Source organism: Hydra vulgaris, chromosome 04 (assembly GCF_038396675.1).
Source record: "Hydra vulgaris chromosome 04, alternate assembly HydraT2T_AEP".
NCBI classification, from domain to species: Eukaryota; Metazoa; Cnidaria; class Hydrozoa; order Anthoathecata; family Hydridae; genus Hydra; species Hydra vulgaris.
Genome location: NC_088923.1, coordinates 34,383,654 through 34,403,648, shown reverse-complemented (window position 1 = coordinate 34,403,648; position 19,995 = coordinate 34,383,654). Strand labels below are relative to the sequence as shown.

Sequence of the window (19,995 nt, the reverse complement as noted above, 5' to 3'; positions counted from 1 at the left end):
AATTGATAACGTTTTCTTGCACTATTTTTTGCTTTTATTATTCCATTATTTACATTAAACATTATTTACCTAAATACTCAATTTTTATTCAATATAGGTGGGTCAAAAATCCGATAAGATATTCAAATATCAATTTACCACTTTGTAACTAAGGAAAGTATCCGGTAACTAAGCAATATAAGTATCCATAACAACTAAATTTAAAAAATTATCACTTTTGTAAGAAGTGTGATCTCATATTGGTACTCATGCCAAATTTAGTGAATATAGCACTTATAAAATATCTGCAGATAACAAAAGTAGGTTGTTGCTAAGCAAAATAAAGGTACCCATAGCAACGAAATAAAAAAATATTACCTTCATAAAAAGCGCAGACATCATATTAGTACTCATACTAATTTTAGTGAATATAGCTCTAATATTAAATTAGTTATGAATTTTGTCCAGTAAAAGTGCATTCTGGCCCACTGTGCAGTGGCCAGAACACAGGGCCAGAATTTTTTAAAAACGGCCTAACTATTTATGACTTAAATATAGAAAATTGATACATGTTCATAAAGATTTTTAGAATTAAGGAATTCCTTTCCAGGCTCATTTTTATGTCATTGTTATTTTAGGGATTGCCAATGATGATCACGGAATATTAAAACATTTGTTAAACGTTGTTCGATTTTAATTTGGGTATACTTTGTTTTTAGGATAGGTCATTACTGCTCATGCGATCAATATAGGGGTGGTCAAGGGTGGTTCTGGGATGTCCCAATATATTTTCATTTATATGGGACATGTTGTATGTCTAAGTATAGGTAATCGAGGTCAGTGAATTCAAATCCGGGCATATTAGGTCTCTTATGGCAATTAAAACCACGCGAGTGGTTATTTTAGATGTAATGACGAGTTTTTAAACGGTATATCTTTTATTTTTATTTATTTCATGACTTTAATTTCATTAATATTGTGAATAAAACATATAGCGTACATTAAAATTGAACTTTGTTAACATAATTTTCTTTTTTACAAATAAGAATCTATTTATATAGACATAAATAATACATACAAGTACATCAAGAGCTTCTTAACCTTAGACGGGAATTTTTGATCTTTCCCTAACTCCAACTTATTAAGACATCTTAGGATTTTAGCTGCAAAGATTCTTTATCATAAGTTCTTAGTTTGTTTTGGGGCCTGAAAAGTTTCCTTAGATAGTGCTCCCTGCTGTGCTTGAAAAGTTAGTTGGAGGACTCCTGTAGCTACTTCAAAAAGGATCCAGCTACAATAGTCTTTATACTAACAGTCTGATGACTGATTGGCCAACATCTTGTGTATTGTCTGCGGCAAATGATTTCAGAAGTTGAGACTTACAACTGATATCATATGTCAACACCTTCAAGCACTGCTGACGTTTCGTGCGACCTTAAAAACCTCCAAGCAGAATTGCCCATATTGGAGTTTAAAATCTTTGTGACTTCGAACATTAACATTGATATCAATACCATCCCTCAATGCAACTTTTTTATTTTATCTTTTTTCTTCTGAATTTAGGTTTTTCATTCTGAATTTAAGTAGTTCTTATCTCATACCCTTGCCATCCAATTTTTAAAATTCAGTCTGTAGCCTGGATTTTAAGAAAACACTCCATATCCTTTATTTACAAATAAAGGATTAACAGGCCATGATTAAATACAATATCCGGAAGATCTGCAGCAGCTGTATAAACATTCTAAAGGCCATTCAGGATGAAGTTAGTCAGACCGCAGATGCTACAACTAGTAGTAGCGTCAGTCACTTCACTAAAAATGGTGGTTACTTTTAAATTAATTGTAGTCTTCTCTAGCTTGTGGTAAATCAAAAATTCATCCAACCTTGCAGATATAGCCTAAAAATTGAAACAGTTACTCATCTTTACCACAACACCGTTGTTCTTTTTTTATTTATTTAACCTCATTGCGCTGACATAGAGTGTGGAGGAGGATTATGGGTTTGACTAGACAACATCTTCTGTCTCTGTATTCCGGATCTGAAGGGGAATGAGATAAGTAATGAACAAGACTATGTGTGTTATAATTTTAACAAAAAAACAAAAACAATGCCCAACCTATCTACAGACCTAAAGTCGAGAAGAAAGGCAAATCACCATAAAAGTTTTTCCGAAAAATAATGATTTAATATGTAAAATTCTCGTTCCCTATGCTATTGTTACAAAACTTGCTGTATATATGCTTATATATCACACACTTTAAAAAAAATTACAAATATATTATATTTGGTTTGCCTTCTACATCATCAACCAACCTCTAATCTGTCTCCAGTTATTCCAACAGAGTCCCGATTGTCCGTAAAGAACATCTCCCACTTCCTAACAGACTTGGTCCAGTCACCAAAAACCTCTTTAGCCAATCAGTTGCAAACTCCTGTCTTAGTCTGATGTTCTGTAGCAACATGGTGTTAACCTACATACTCTTGATAAGTTGGTCAACCTGTCCTATGTTGTAAACTTGGCAAATGCAACCGTAATAATATTGTTCTTCATTTTACAAGACACTAAACAAATGGAAAAAACGCATAACACATTTAGCATAAAACAATAACGTAGGAAATAATTTTCATAAATAAATCATATATTTGTTATATATATATATGTATATATATATATATATATATATATATATATATATATATATATATATATATATATATATATATATATATATATATATATATATATGTATATATGTATATATAAATATATACATGTATATATAAATATATACATATATATATATATATATATATATATATATATATATATATAGATATATATATATATCCATATATTTAGTTGTTTTTTAGGTGCCCAAGAGGTCCTAACGTTCTTGTCACAAAGCCTCGCGGAGCACTGTTTAAATCTAATTTCGTACTCTGAAAGATCTCATTGAAGCTGCTGTAAGTTAAATCAGTTTATTTTTGAGCTTTAATTTTTTAGTTATTGTTTATAAAACTGTTTTCTGCATTTTCTTACACTCATTATCCACTTTTCTACTACTTACCGCCATTTTAATTTTATTGGTTAAAAAATGCCACATAAGGCGGTTCGATTAGATCGGTAGATTTTGGTGGATAGAATATGAATCTCATTTAGAATATGAATCTCAGTTTGGTGGATAGAATATGAATCTCATTTATTGGTTTTGCACAGTAACTCATTTTATAGATAGATGCAATGCCAAATTTTAGTTTAAAACTTTAAAAAATGGGAGGGGTGCTTAAACCCAATCCTCAAAACAAAAAAATAAACCATCGAAACTTTGCTCTATTATATCTTGTTGTTTTCAAAAAATTGTCAAAACAAATAACATTTTCCTGATAATTTAAAGTGTTACCGACGTAAAAAATCAATTACCAATAAATATTTGGGCAAAGATAATTTTATTTTGCATTGTATATTTGTCAACATGTGTCTAAAGTTTTGTTTCTATTTGCCCTGTTGATTCCCTTGGGAAAACGAGGGGGTTGAAGGTTAAGTTTATTATAAGAATTAAAATTTAGCAACAGTTAGCTCGAATTAGTTTCAAGTTAAAAGTATTTTCATTAATAAATTAGTAAATTTTAGATAAAATAACTTGCCAATTTATTCTACCTAATTTCAGTAAAATCAAATTATCAATAATTTAACAAAACAATAAACTCTGTTTAATCCAACAACTTATTTTTGTATGAAACACAAAATAACTGTTTATATAATATTTATAAAAAAGAATATAGAAAATGTGTAAGCTATTATATATATAAATAAAAGTGCAATAAATCATTAAACAGTTAAGGATAATTTTACACAACGTTTAATATCATTTTTACGGAACAGCATTGGATATTCGTTCGTTAACAGCCATTCACAAAAGCATTAGCTATAACGTAAATTTTTATTTACAGACTTTGCAATCATTTGTACGCAAGAGAAACTGTATTGAAAGTAAATTTTCTGTTGATCCATATGAAATGTAGTTAGATGCGGTCGGACTCATATTTTGGTTGCAATTTGAGGTCCACCAATTACTGCAACTTTTGAATGTAGTGAGATTCGCGTTCAATAAATCTGGTTCTAATGCTATATATATCCCATATATATATATATATACATATATATATATATATATATATATATATATATATATACATATATATATATATATATATATATATATATATATATGTATATATATGTATATATATGTATATATATATATATATATATATATATATATATATATATATATATATATATATATATATATATATATGAATATATACATACACGTAGACACACACACACATTTATATATATATATATATATATATATATATATATATATATATATATATATATATATATATATATATATATATATATATATATGTATATATATATATATATATATATATATATATATATATATATATATATATATATATATATATATATATTGTCTGAAATAAAAAGAGCTTAGGTAAACTCTGAAAAATTACAACTAAAAAGAATGACAATCATATATTCTTTACAATATATATATTTTTTAATACTGTTTTAGGAAGAAATAGTTTATTTCAATAGTGTATCTTTAGTATTCTAGAAATATCTTTGGGCAAACTACAACCACATGTTTACGTCATTTTATTATTTGTCAATTAGAGCTTGACATGTCGAATTCCGGACATATTTTTGGCGAGTTGTGAAAAAAAATATTTATTGTGAGCGAAAACGTAATCCTAAATTATTTTTCTTGCTTCAATTATCGCTTTTTCTATCAAAGCACCCAAGTCGAACAATGTGCCAGACAACTCAAAAAAAGGTAAGAAAACAACTCACTGAGTTTTAAAAGGGCCAAATTGTGGCATGGCATAAAAGTGGATACACTGACCATGAAATTGGAAAAAAATTGAATTGATGGTGCACTACAAGTTTAAAAACGCAAAGAAGGGAGCGGAAGTAGGCGTAAAACAACTGCCAGGGTTAGGGTTGAAGGACAGATTAGTTATAATATATATAATTATAATATATACCCTGAGAGGACAGATTAATTATAAGAGAGGTTCGAAATAATAGAAAGAAAACAGCGGCTGAAATAAAGAGAAATTTTAAACTGGAAGTTGACGAACGGACGGTTCTTCGAAGGATCCATTCTATTGGGAAATTTAAATCTTACTGAAGCGTTAAAAAACAATTTATTTCTGAAAGTAACCAGAAATAAAGACTTCAATGGGCAAAGCAATACTAGAATTGGACAATTGAACAATGGAAAAAGGTTTCATGGAGTGATGAGTCACCATTTTGTTTGCGCTTTAGTGGACGGTCGCGTGTTTGGCGGTTACATAATGAACGTTACGATCCATTAGTAACACACCCAATAGTAAAACACGATAAAAAAGTGAATGTTTTACTTCATCGGATGTTGGTCGTTGTATAAAATTCCTGGTATTATGGGCAGTAAAATGTTCAATAAAAATTTAATTCATCAACTGATACCTAGTGCAAATGAGCTCTTTAAATATAAAAGTTGGGTCTTTCAGCAGGATAATGACCGAAACATACGGCAAACATTGTGAAAAATTATTTGAAGAACAAAAAATTAGTGGTTCTTTCTTGGCCAGCTCAAAGTCCTGATCTGAACCCTATCGAGAATCTCTGGAGTAAATTGGATTATGGAATCAAGACAAGAGCTCCAAAAAATGAAGAAGAGTTGTTTCAAATTCTTCAAAATCTTACAATCACTTGTTGAGAGTATGCCTCGTCGATGCAAGGCAGTGATCAAAAGCTGTGACTTCACCGCAAAGTATTGGTTTGGTCTATTTCGTTATTTCAATAAAAATTCTCAACCTTTTGTCATTTTTTTCTTGTTTTTTTTCTATCTAAGAATCAATGCACCAAATAAAAATTTTATTTTTATATTGTTTTCTATATCAGTTGTAGAAATATAGTTGAGTTCTCTTGCATGTCTATCTAAGCTTTTGTTTTGTCGGACACTGTATATATATATATATATATATATATATATATATATATATATATATATATATATATATATATATATATATATATATATATATATATATATATATATATATATATATATATATATACAGTGTCCGACAAAACAAAAGCTTAGATAGACATGCAAGAGAACTCAACTATATTTCTACAACTGATATAGAAAACAATATAAAAACAATATATATATATATATATATTTATATATATATATATATATATTTATATATATATATATATATATTTATATATATATATATATATATATATATATATATATATATATATATATATATATATATATATATATATATATATATATATATATATATATATATATATATATATATGTATATATATACTATTAAAAGTAAGCAAAAAACTTACAGTCTCTTGAATCATACTTTTCGTAACTAAACATGTAGTTGGTATCACTTAAATTAACAAGGATATTATAATACATTGTACTAAACGCTAGATCTTTTCTTAGAAAATAATCGACCCTCATGTCTGTAAAAAAAGTGCTTGTAATTTGATTAATTTTTTTTAAACCTATCCATTGTTGATTTACCAGACCAAAGCCATTTTCATAATCTTCATAACTTCTATTCCAAAAACCAAAATCCCAATCGGCAAAGCGAGTCATCATTGGAATCCACACTCCTATAAGATTTTTAAATTTTTCGATTGCGTAGATTTCAACATGTAAGAAAAGTTAATATGCACTATAAATATATAATAAATGAAAATATACCTACGGGAATTAAACATTTGTCCATGTCATTAAATTTATTTTGCTTATTATTCATATAACTTGTTGTATATATAATATACTACCCAGCGGGCAATTGTTTTTAAAAGTTACGTTCTAAATGTATTTCAAATGTGTTACAAACGTCTTCTAAATATTCTCACGTAAATAACGTTTAAAAGATGTTTAAAAACGTTAAAAGACATTTAGAACGTAACTTTTAAAAACAAATGTCCGCTGGGTAGTATATATAAGATACAACAAATTGTATGAATAATAAGTAAAATAAATTCAATGACGTGGACGAATATTATTCAGAATACAAACAACTGTAAAACGTATGGGCAAAACACGTATATTATAAGTAACGGGCGATCACTAATTATTAAAGCTAATTTTGAAAGTTTATGACTTTTAAACGAGCGTTTCTTTTAATTGCGGCTTATTTGGCTTCTTTTTTTTTTTACTACCAAGTCTCATATTCTTGTTTCAAATTTTGTGCAAATTGTATCCAAGTTATTCAAAAAAATCAATCGTGGATTATTCTATGAATGAAAATGATATAAAAGCCTCAGTGTATCGACGTATTTGAATATGAGAAAATGGTTTGCCATCTAGTTATCGCTTAGGAAAAGGTTGAAAAACCAAAACTATGATAAAAAAAAAGAGCATCTAAAAAAAGTGCATTGTTGGCCCATTAGGGATTTTAAATTGTAAATTGGGTGCCAAAATTGGTTGCAGTCAGCATCACATCAATCAAGCTATCCAACAAAAGACCAATATCAATTATTACAAATAGCAGTTGATTCCTGATCGATCGGAAAATTGTTTAGTCAACTCCAACCTAGTCAAAAGTGCAAAAAACTTCGTGGTTGAAATTTTATTTTGAATAAAGAATTTTTTTTGGAGTTTCTTCCTTCATCAAATTTTTATTTAGCATACCAATCACTTACTTATAATTATTACTTATTATTCGCTTTATATTTGTATTTTTAATTCTTATTATATCTACAGTTTTTTATTTATACTGCCTTTATTGTTATTTTTCATTTATTAGCTTTTTAGCATCACTTTTTACTATTTTTTTAAACATAATTATATTGGTTTGTTTGTTATTGACATTTGTCGAAACCTTAAACTTTGGATCCAATTATCTTTTTTTAACATATTCCTCGTATAGGTTGGTTTGATGCTATGTAATATACATGCCGTAGTGGTGTAGTAGCAGAGCGCTAGCCTCATAATCGAGAAGTTCCACACCAAGTTCCTTGTAGTACCACTCTCAATTTTTTTCTACGCGTAGCAGCCTTGTTTGCTAAGTTTGTTATGTAATTGATATATATATATATATAAATATATATATATATATATATATATATATATATATATATATATATATATATATATATATATATACATATATGTTATTTTAATTTGAATGAAAAAAATAACTTTTGAACATATCTTAAAGTATTTTGTTTGTTTTATATTTTGATAGCAGTTAGACCATACTGTTTAAAAACCAAACAAGATTTTAATTTTAACAAATGCAGCGTCTAAATATTTGTTTTAAGTCGTGGAACAGATATGCACACAGTATTTTGACCCTGCTAAGTAGTTGAGATCGTTCTGAAACTTTATTTACTATCGTTTTCAGCTTTTATTAAGTATATTGTATTGACTTGTAGAATTCTTTCAAAAAGTGAGTAATTTTATCTTAAATCATGAAGCTACTTTATTGGTTATATGTAATTTTTACACAATTCGATAGATAATTAGTTAGCGACTAATTAGCAATAACCATATTTATAAAAAATTTTTAGCAATTTTTTAACATTATTGTTTTATTTGGTATTTTACATTTTTTGTTTAACTTTTAGTATTGGTATTAGTATATTTATGAAAATAATTGAATTTGTAACATTGCAAATTTATAACAACATATTGCTATTTAGGGACATGATGCAGCTTTGTAAATATCAATAATATTACAATTTTGTTAGCTACGTATCGAATCATTGTAGCTTGCTACAGCATATCAATAAATCTGTAACTAGGTGATGGCTATATATCGCAGCTTTGTGGATGACGATAATATCACGATAAATAAATAGCAACAGATCCAATGTATGTAGCTGACTAAAACATAACAATAAGCCCAAATCGATTTGGTACCTACATATCGTAGCTCTGTAACTACTAACTAGACTATCTACTTATTTTGATGTAAAAGCACGAATTACTTTTAGGCGTATGTTACAATACATAGCTCATAAGTTACATTTAAATGGAATTCGCTTTTTTTTTTACTTAAATTTTTACTTTACTTGAATGGCATGTAAAACTTAATTACTTAAGTTAAGATTTTTAAAGAGTAACTGTTACTTGAAGAAGCAATTTACTTTTACAAGTAAAAATTATTTGCATTTTTACTTTTACTTGTGAATGTTACTTATAATGGTAAGTCATGTAAAGTAATTTACTTTGAAAAGTAACTTTGGTTAAAACTATAAAAAAAATTACATCTAAATGTAACTTGCTTTGTATATGTTAAAAAAGTTATTTATGAAGGAATCTTACGTAAATATAATATTTAAAAAACATAACAATCAATCTCCAGAGCTCTTATAAAATCTGGTATTTGTTTTTGTTAACCATTAACTATAGTACATTTGTTCAAATCTCTGGCTCTGTCGAATTTATCATACGGCTTTTTGTTGCTATAATAATTCACTTCTTACTAAATTGGACGCTGGTGGATGGTTAGCATTAAAATTCTTTTTTAATATATCAAAGTACAGTTAAAACTACCTACATCCCTTCTTTAAAATTGATGATTTATCTACCATCCTCATTGGAGACAACTTAAATCTGTTTATCAGACTCATGAACATTCCGACTTGTTCTTCCATGATTTTGATCTAATGTTACGAAAGGTAACCTATTTATCAAAGAAGTAATAAAAATGCGCAATCAACTTAAGCTAAACTTTGCCCAGTGTTTGATAGAAGGAAAAAAATAACGATTAAACGTCGCTACGATGACCTAGGAGACAATATAGCAGCAATTTTGAACCATTTCATTTCTTTCTGAAAAATCGGAGAACAAAGGCTAATATTTACGAATTTGATGGAGTAAAATATTCCATGACGAATTTAAATTAGACTTTAGAATGATAGTATAAACTAATAGTTTTAAACACTTGTTTTACAACGTCTAAGCTAAATAAAATAAGCCAAAATACCAAGCCATTTCCAAAGCGAGAACAATAAACCAGACAGTCTTTTAAAAAAAAACTTTTACCAACTGATTTAAATAACATCAAAAGTAATTGAAAAAAAAGTTTAAAAATTAAAAAAAAAAAAAAAAAAATTACAACTTTTTATAACCACAACAGCCGCTTGTTTTAATCTTTTTTTAATATAGCAAATTTTGTAGGGTGGTTCAAAAAAGCACACTTTTAAGTTTAAAATTATATGATCAATTGTGAAGAAAGATGTCTTGATGCTGTTTCATCATATACATGAAATAACATCAAGTTCTTTTTTTTCAGTAAATTTTTGTTACTTTTTCTTCTTTATATTTTCGAAAATTGATAAAAAAGTGTTCAAAAGTTATATCCATTTTTTATTTTGAGCAACCTCCCCAATTATTTAGAGGATTTAAAATATTATTTTTAATTAAGTTATCAGTTCGTCTGAAAATCAAATTCTGTTCCTCATATAAAAGTTCGGAGCGAAAGTTAATTTAAATCTTTTTTGGTGAATAAGAAATCAAATGACTTTGTCGTTAAAATTTGTCGAAGAATAACAAAGAAAATTTAGTTTTTATAAGTGACTTTAGTCTACAAGACATTTGTATTTTTCAAACAATGTTATCAAATTAATCTTTTTTTTGAATTTAATTTCGTCATTGATTGTTTTTTTTTTATTATCATTATTAAAAGATATTCTTTAAAGCAGTGGCTGATTTTTATTTTTTATAAGTTTTTATTTTTCTAAATATGCCCTTACAAATAATTATTTTTCTTTTGTAAAATACATAAATAGCAGAAGCAAGGAGAAGACAGAAATTGTCTTATTGCCAAGCCCCTAAATATCCGTACACAATAAAGTCATTAAAAACTTGTCATTAAATATTGATGATCATGTGTCTTTCTGAACTTTGAATTTAGTATCTTTATTTCAGTCGACAATTTTAGTTTAGTGTTTTTTGGAAATATACCTAAAAATTTAATATATATATTAATACTAGTAGCTGAAATACCAAGTTCTCCTGTTTTAGTATGTTATTTTAGAAAAAGAGAAATCTTTTTTTAAAATAAAATACTAAAGCAGAAGAAATATTGCATAAATAACAGAAAATTTTAATAATTTTATTTTTTTAACATCTAAATAAAATGGTTTAAAAAAATCGATGAAAATATAAATTAAACAAAAGACAAGACTTAATTTTAAATTGATTTAAATATAAGCATTGCGTGGTATTATACCACGTCAAAAACAATGTGAAAAGGTTTCATAATTTAAAAACGCGGCGATTCCTTTTTTTTACCAAACCGATTAGAGTTACTTTATCAACTGCATCTTTAACTAATTGTATTATCAATAGTTACGTATACATAAGGTTTAAACTTTGCCTCCTTTGTTTTTCAATAATAAAAATTTTCACGCAAAAAACCTGTAAAAAGAACTAACAGTTATACCAGATTTGCCTTTCAAGTAGTCTACCCTTTCTAAGTTTTCCATCGGGTATATGCGCCTTCTAAATGCCATGTTTCAGCTTTGTGTGATTATAGGCTTTACTTTTTTGTATTACTGTTGTAAAAGATCCTGTGAAAGTTATTGTAGAATATAAGTAAATTTAATTAATTATATTTATATAAATTACTTTTAACTTACTTAAAAATTATGCAAAATGTTATGAAATTATCTTTTTTTTTTTATATAATTTATTTTTAATAAAGATTTGTTATTACTTTCAAAATAAAAAAATCCAACTTAAAAATCATTATTTTATTTGTAAATTTAATTTACTCTAGGTAGAATATTACTTTCATTTAATTTACTTTAGTATGCAAGTTTTTTTTTAATGTAACTTTTTTAATTAGTTACTTTTATAGGTAAATGCAATTAACAGTTAGTGGAACTTTTATATTATTTAATGTAATTTTTAAAAGTAATTAACTTTTAAATGTAAAAGTAAACAGTCTATTAATGTTATTTATTTTTACATGAAAAAGAAGTTACTTTTTGAGTAATCTTCTTAACATAACTTACTTTTGAATGTAAAAACACTTACATTATAAAGTAAAAGTTGTTTTAAAAAAAATCTATTACTTATACGAAATGTAAACTTTCATTAAAAGTTTAAAATTACTTGTGTAGTTTACTTTTTGATAAAAATTAACTTACTCGTTTAAGTAAAAAAAAAGTAAGTAAAAGAACCATCCCTACCACTAATATTGTTGTTTTAGATCAGGCATGTCAAACTCAATTTGGTATGGGGGCCTCTTTAGTCTAAGGAAATGTTGTGAGGGCCGCTCAAGCTAATACTTTTTTTTCTGATGAATGAAGTGTAACTCTTCAGCCCAAACTGTCCTTTTTCTAAGGTTTGATGTAAAGTAAACAAAATTATAATTATATTTAAAATCCATTAAATCACTGCAATAATATTAAAAAAAAATAGAGAAGTTTAATTCTGTATTGTTTATTTCACACAATAAATATTTTTTAATAATAATAACAAACATTATAGAATTTTTCTTCGCTGAAAGCTTAGTAAGGTTTGGTTTTATGTCTTGGCTAGCTACCACTTTCATTATGGAAGAAAAATGTTAATCATTAAGCCTGGACCTCTCAGGGATTTTATTTTGTTTCATGTGTGAAAAAAATTGCGCTCAAAGATAAATACTGCCAAAAATTGCACATATTTGACAAGTAAATTGACACATCTCGGGTAAATGATGTGGTGGTAAATGATGAAAAAAACTTGGGTACACCAACATCAGTAAATTGTTGTTTGAGAACAGAATCATACTGAAGTTCAATTAATTTCATTTGCAGATCTTCTTCCATTTTTTCAATATCAAAGTTTAATGGTGAGGGGAACAAAGCAAAATTTGTTTCACATTTTTTGAAGACTTTAAACCATACAATAACATTGTAATTTTTATGTAGTTCCTGAACATAAAATTTTGGTCATGCAGTTTCATAGGCTTGCACGTCTCAAAATGTACTAAATTTTCTTGATCACTTTGGCGTTCTCGAAGTAAAAGTTTGGTTTGAAAAGCTCTGACATTATCTAACATTGTGGTAGTAATTTTTTTTTTGCAAGTTAATGATCAGATAATTCAGGTGTATTGTGATATCAACTAGAAAGCTAAACCTTGAAGAAACTTGGTGTTTTTTATATCTGAACAATCTTGCCATTTTGTTTCCAAAAAAATGAAGTATTTTAGTTTTGAGATGATTGAATGCTTTGAGTACTTTGTAACATGATGACCTTTCAACTTCAGTATAATATGGTAAATTCTCATATTTAATGTTATCTTCATTCAACAATGAAGCGAACTGACGATGATTTAGTCTTTTTGCTCTTATAAAGCTCACAACAGATGCTATTCTTTAATCACATAATCCAGATCAATTGTTTTTCCGCATAATACTTCTTAATGAATGATAAAATGAAAATTGTTTATCTTATTTCCAATTTTCTCATTAATTTATCAACGTGACCCCTCTTCGAACCAATCATAGCGGGTGTTCCATCAGTAACTATAGGCAGTAATTGAAAGTTTATACTAGTTCAGTATTTTTCAATCTCCAAAAAAATATCTGCACCTGATGTTATACCATGCATTGGAATCAAATCCAGAAGTTCTTCTGTAATTTCATACTTGAAATTGCAACCTCTTATAAAAACAGACAACTGAGCAACATTTTTGACATCTGTACTTTCATCAACAGCAGTGGCGGATTCAGACTTTTCGGGGCCCAAGGCTATTTAAAATTAGGATGCCCAGTTCCACTAACAACGACAAAAATAAGTAAAACAAAGACTTTCTTGAAAACGCTATCATTGATATTTATTTATATACAAATTTTGTATTTATTTTATTGAATAAAGTTGAGTGATTTTTTCTGCTTTTCTTCCCCGCAAACTCTGCAATCACATCGCTGAAATCCAAAGTTTCTAATAATTTTGACTCAATAGTTAATCTTGCTATATTACTTAAATGACTATGGACCATTGTTGATCGGTGCATGTTCTTAACTCTTTTAAGAGTTGAAAATGATCTTTCAGCCTCGCAATTTGTTATGGGAATAGTTAGAAACAAGCGATATGCTATATAAACATTTGGAAATACATCAATAATATCGGTTTCAACAATCTATTTTAAAACATGCAGAGGAATCAATGTGTTTTCAGTATCAGATTTATCTTTTTTATGCGAAAAAAAACCCGGAGGCTGCAACTTTTATAATGTTACAAATTGTTCTATTTCAAATATGAAACTATCTTCTAAGTCATTTGAGTACACTTCTACAATTTTTTTCGCGCTAACTTGCAATTCCATGGTACTAATAGTTACCAGCTTCGATAGAAATCCAAATAACTTATTTACGTGGTTGTAACCATCACTTCTTATAGTTAATTGTGTCACAAGTTTGTCAATAATGACAAAAAATGTATTCACTCGAAACATGTTGAATACGCTTAAAGAATCAGCTTGGTTTTCTCCGTTGCTCAATTTTTTAATTACCGTTCTTATCCGAATAGTCTTTTTCAATAAACGAGCTAAGTTTTTTTGACTCATTCTCAAATCTCATAATGTCGTTTTGTAAGTTTTTTACAAAGTCAATTAGAGAAAGTAACATAATGCTTGCTGTATGCAAATCTAATTGAACTTTTTGAAGAAATTTGCCAACTGCATTAAACCTCTTAAGTATGTAATGCCAAAGTACAGCCATGAATGCAAACTCTTGCTTAGTAATCTTATTTAATAAACACAAAGCTTCATGACGAGTATCAGATTTTTCTTCTGTATCTTTAGCTATATGACATAGCGCTGCATGATTCCCATCAAAATTTTCTACCAAACTTTTTGAAGCATCTGACCTACATGACCATCGTGTATTTGATAAGCGCTTGAGTGTAGCATGATTTCCTTTAAACAAATCCTATCTATGTGTTGATAGAATTGATGCACTCACTGACACTGCACTGCCCTACTAAATTTAAAGAATGTCGAGCGCAAGGGATGTAAAAAGCTAATTCACTCCGCTCTTTTAAACGTGCTTGTAATCCAGAATATTTACCAGACATATTGATTGCATTATTGTATGCCTGTCCCCGACACTTGGTTATATCAATATCATATCTTTCCAGTAGATCTAAAATGTCAGTAATCAAAGATTTACCGTCGTGGCTTTTAGTTTGTAGAAAACAAAAAAATCGTTCATACACGGGGCCATTTAGATAATAACGAAATATCACAGAAAGTTGATCCACGTAAGAAATATCAGGAGTCGAATCTACGAGAATTCCCCAGTATTTTGCTTTTTTTATTTCGGTAATAATATGCGTTAAAACCTTTTGAGACATAATATCAATTAGCTCTTCACAAATAGTTTTAGACAAATAATTTACATTACCTTTGCCTTTATTTGCAAAAAAAAGGCAAAGGTAATGTAAATTATTTGTCTAAAACTATTTGTGAAGAGCTAATTGATATTATGATCAATTATTAGGATCAGATTGAGTCAACAGTTCTAACATGCCTAAGTAATTTCCGTTATTTGACGATCCTATAATTCATTATGGTCTTCATTATGGCCTCATTATGGCCTTCATTATGGCCTTCATTATGGCCTTCATTATGGCCTTCATTATGGTCTTCATTATGGCCTTTATTATGGCCTTCATTATGGCCTTCATTATGGCCTTCATTATGGCCTTCATTATGGCCTTCATTATGGTCTTCATTATGGCCTTTATTATGGCCTTCATTATGGCCTTCATTATGGCCTTCATTATGGCCTTCATTATGGCCTCGAAATGCTAAACCTCTTCCGGCTAAAAAACGAATAACCGCTACTAGCCTATTTAAGATTGCAGACCAATAATTAAATTCCCTTTTAATCTGGCTTACCATATATTTATCGACATGAGTATTTTGTTTTATGAATTCTATCCACTTAATCATACATTGAATATGTTCCTTGCTGTTTTCGTGGCCAAAAATAGTTTGTTTAGCTTTTTTCCAATTGTAAAAACCACTTTTGACAAATACGTTGTCGTAATCAGTTGAAAAAAACTTGCAAACATAACAAAATACACAGCCAGTGGATTCAGAAAACATTAACCATTTTCGGTCACACTTTTTGCCATTATTCATCACTTTTTGAAAATATTTAACCGAATAATATCTTTACCGGTTTTTGAACACCCGCTTCGAAAATTCGAAATTAGAGTCTTTATTTTGAAAAAAAGCATACCCCTTGTTTAAATACTTCATAAGTTCATTTTACTTTAATTGTAATGGCCATAAAGCAGGGTCTTCGCGTAGAATGGTATCTAGGAAGAAATCATGATAAATAAGCTTAATGAAACAACAATAAGTGAAAATTTATAGAATAAAAGTATTAACTGCCTAAAAAGTAAATTGTCTGTTTAGCAGATGTTAGAGATGTCATTAAAGATAGTAAAAATTGGAGTACCTGAGTCAAGCTCATTATTATGCGTTGTATATTCAACAATTTCAATTTCATTTGAAGGACCTTGGCAGGCTACCTCATTTTCCGTGTTATTGTTTTCATCTTTTCTTTCATTGTTTTTATTATTATCTACAGTTTGTGGAAATTGCATATTAGTTTGGTTTGATGAAAAAAAATTTTTCATTTTCGGAATTTTAGCTACCATTTCCTCTCTCTCTTTCTTCAATCTTCTTTTAGAAGCTCCACTTTCATATTTTCTTAGCATTTTAATTATAACTGTATAACCTGAAAAGTGTTAAACTGTTCTTTTTTTCTCTTTCACAAATTAAGCGCTTCAGCTATTAAATGCATTCACACAAGAGCTCTTTTGTGCGGAAGTACAAAAGAATTGTAGAATTGCAATCGTTAATGCATTTTCAATAACGATATAATTATTCAAGTCATTAATAATTTTCCGAAGGAAATTGTTTTTGTAGCAATTCGTACAAATGTTACATTCAATTATCGCTATAAGGCGCTGCTACCAATCTAGCAATTTTTTTTATGTAGAAGTAGTTGCGCTCCTTCGTTGTCAAAGACCGGAAAAAATATATAATGCAGTGTTTTTGTTGACAGTTATTTTATTTTTGTGCTTTTGTTTTCAGACAATTTAGCAAATTTAACTTTGGCTCTTTTAAGTTAATAAAAGATTTAATTTTCAGAGTTAATAAATAATTATTTACTTTGAATCGGGGCCCCTAAAATTGTGAGGCCCGGGGCTTTAGCCCCCCTAGCCCCCCTCTTGATCCGACACTGATCAACAGCAATTGTAAAAGGCCTCATCATCCTTGCAGATTTTTGTTAACTGACTTCTTAAATCATTTGCTATGTCAATTATTCAGCGTTTGTAGAATAAATTGCTCAGCTTTACGTTAATAAAAAATTGAGATATTTAGCTTGAATATTTATTCACGTAAAGCTGAACAAGTACTCCAAAAATGCTGAGTAAAAACAATTGCTTTTTTATATTTACTCGCCTCATTTTCTCATATCGGTTGGTAAAATTAAAATATATTATCATAATTGTTTAATAATTTTTTATAGTTTTAAGTTCAGGGTTTTATTTTTAATAAAAAGTTAAAAAATTAGTTTAGTATTCATGTCTTTTTTAATAAAGGAGTTCAGAAAACTCTTTGTGATTTTTTTTATCGTTGTTTTTAATAAAACATTTATGAAATGCATGTCTGCGGGCCGCTTTATGTAATAAAATGATAAAAAACTTGGGGGACGCTATTAAAGGTCTTGCGAACGGCATGTGGCCGCGGGTCACCACTTTGACATGCTTGTTCTAGATAAAAATACCAAAAAAAATTAAATTTCAAAAAGCTCAAACCACAAGCAAAAAGTAATAATTGTGTACATGGCATTAATAGAAAATTGACGTAGATGTTCATTATTGCGTGTTGTTTAAAGCAGATTTACAAAGCTGCCAGCATTATTTGTATGTATATGTAAAAATAGTATTTAAAAAGTATAACATTATAGTATATGTTATCAATTAATATTGTCTTTAGATTGATTGCAGCCTTTAGGGTTTAAGAGGAATAAAAAGTAATTTAAGATTTCTAAACCAGTTCTTCTTACATAAAATGGAATGATTAGATAGCTTGTACATCAAAAGCAAATAGTGTGAATTGTACCTTAAAAGCAAATCGAATGATAGGGTGGCTGAAGAAGACATTTGCTTAAAGTTATGTTAATATGCTTAAGTTATTATACACAACTTTTATTTGACCTCTCATCAAGTATGCGGTGGCAGTATGGTCTCCTGACTTTAAAAATGTTAATGTGTTGAACTTTTGTAATAATTAGATTTTTTTCAAATATTTGATATAATTTGGAGCGAAAATAAAACATTATCCGCTATTTCAAGTGCTAATTTTTTATTACAATTTTTTTTAATTACATATATCTTGTTTTTTAAACATTTTTTTAAAAAATCTCAAAGCAATGCATGATACATCTGCATTTGAAATCAGAAATTGTAATTTTGGGACATTTGAAAAACGAATTAAAAAGTCTAGTATTAGTAAGGACGATGATTTCGTTGATACAAATATATCATTATCAGTGGCTACTTTAACTCGCTTGAGTTTAGCAAGTTTTGTTTCTACTAAAGTTGCGAATGGGAAAATTTTATTAACTCCTTTTCAAAAAATACGGTGCATTTTTTGCCTTGACTTGTAAACCAAAAATAAAAGCTTGTTCGTTAATCTTTCATTGAAAATTAGACATTTTGAAACAATTAGCTTCTTTTTGTTCAAGTTTTCTTTAGTACCAAAATTTAGTAAATATTTAATAATGTGTTAATATGAAATATACTATAATTTATAATACTAGCATTAGTTGCACAATATAACTGAAATTCTTTTAAGTACTTTTTGCTTCTAGCTATGCAATTACACTTTAAAAACAATCCGTTAGAAAAAGCAATGGATTGCTTTCTTTCGTTTAATTAACGAAGTAATTCGTAACAAAAAATCACAAAATTAACGGAGTAAAATTAAGTATCAACGGATTCTTCAAAATTAATTTAACGGATTATATCGGATTATAACAGACTCAAATCCGTTGAAAAACAAATGAACTTTTAAAAAAAGGGTTTCCATAAGAAGTTATGAAGTGCTAATTAAAAAGGGTTTCCATAAGAAATTATGACGTGATTCCTTGGTAGATTATTTTTTTAAATCATGTTTGTTTGATTTAGAATTGTCAATATATTATAGTTCAAAATTTATATATTGATTGTTATAACTTCTATATTTAAGTTTGTGTATGCTTTCATAATTTGCTATTCTTGAACGTGTTGTGCTATATCACACTATAAGTTTAAATTAGTTAAAACAAGTAAAACTATTTTCTTTTTTACTTTTAATTATTTTATGTTAGTGACAACTTAGTTTATATATTGCTTGTTTATATTTGTATAGAACTTGCTACTTTAGACATGTGGCATTCAGGCATAAGGTATTAAATTCAAATTCTAAGACTTTAATACTTTTAACGCGTTTATTATTATTAAATAAAAAGGCGAGAGACTTTTTTTCCATTTATTCTTGATATGTGTAAAATATTTAGAACCTTTCACTTACCAGGTAAGGTTATCTTTTATGGCGCGTTTATAAATTGAAATGTAGAACTAATGTAATAACATAACTTTTAATAGCAATTTATAAAAAAAGAACTATCAACAAATGTTTCTTACAGTGTTATTAGTAAAAAGTTATTTCAATTTTGTATTATGGTATATCATTTACATTCAATAATTTCTATATTGTGTTTTAAGGTTTGTTTATCTTTAAATAATCGACAAAAGGTTGCTGGAATTGAAATGCGAACACACATGAATTTACAACAGCATTAAAAATGTAAACCTAGTATAGTAACAATTGTATACATGCCTGTGTTTTTAATATAAATGTTTTTTGACCTTGAATATATTA

General features: G+C 27.9%; 1 protein-coding gene and 1 long non-coding RNA gene across 2 annotated transcripts in view; one reads left to right on the top strand and one right to left on the bottom strand.

The window, feature by feature from the left end:
* Positions 1 to 3,604: 3,604 nt before the first annotated feature.
* Positions 3,605 to 19,995, bottom strand: part of LOC136079778 (uncharacterized) — a 129,361-nt gene continuing 112,970 nt past the window's right edge. Inside the window, exons 6-7 of the mRNA XM_065796154.1 lie at positions 6,431 to 6,706; positions 3,605 to 4,105 (exon numbers count right to left, since the gene is read on the bottom strand). Of these exons, the coding sequence (XP_065652226.1) occupies positions 3,921 to 4,105; positions 6,431 to 6,706 (461 nt within the window). The 3' untranslated portion in view covers positions 3,605 to 3,920. The remainder of the gene's footprint in view (positions 4,106 to 6,430; positions 6,707 to 19,995) is intronic.
* LOC136079070 (uncharacterized) lies at positions 8,373 to 9,993 on the top strand. Its single transcript, XR_010637922.1, has 2 exons — positions 8,373 to 8,496; positions 8,750 to 9,993. It is a non-coding gene; the product is annotated as an uncharacterized LOC136079070 (long non-coding RNA).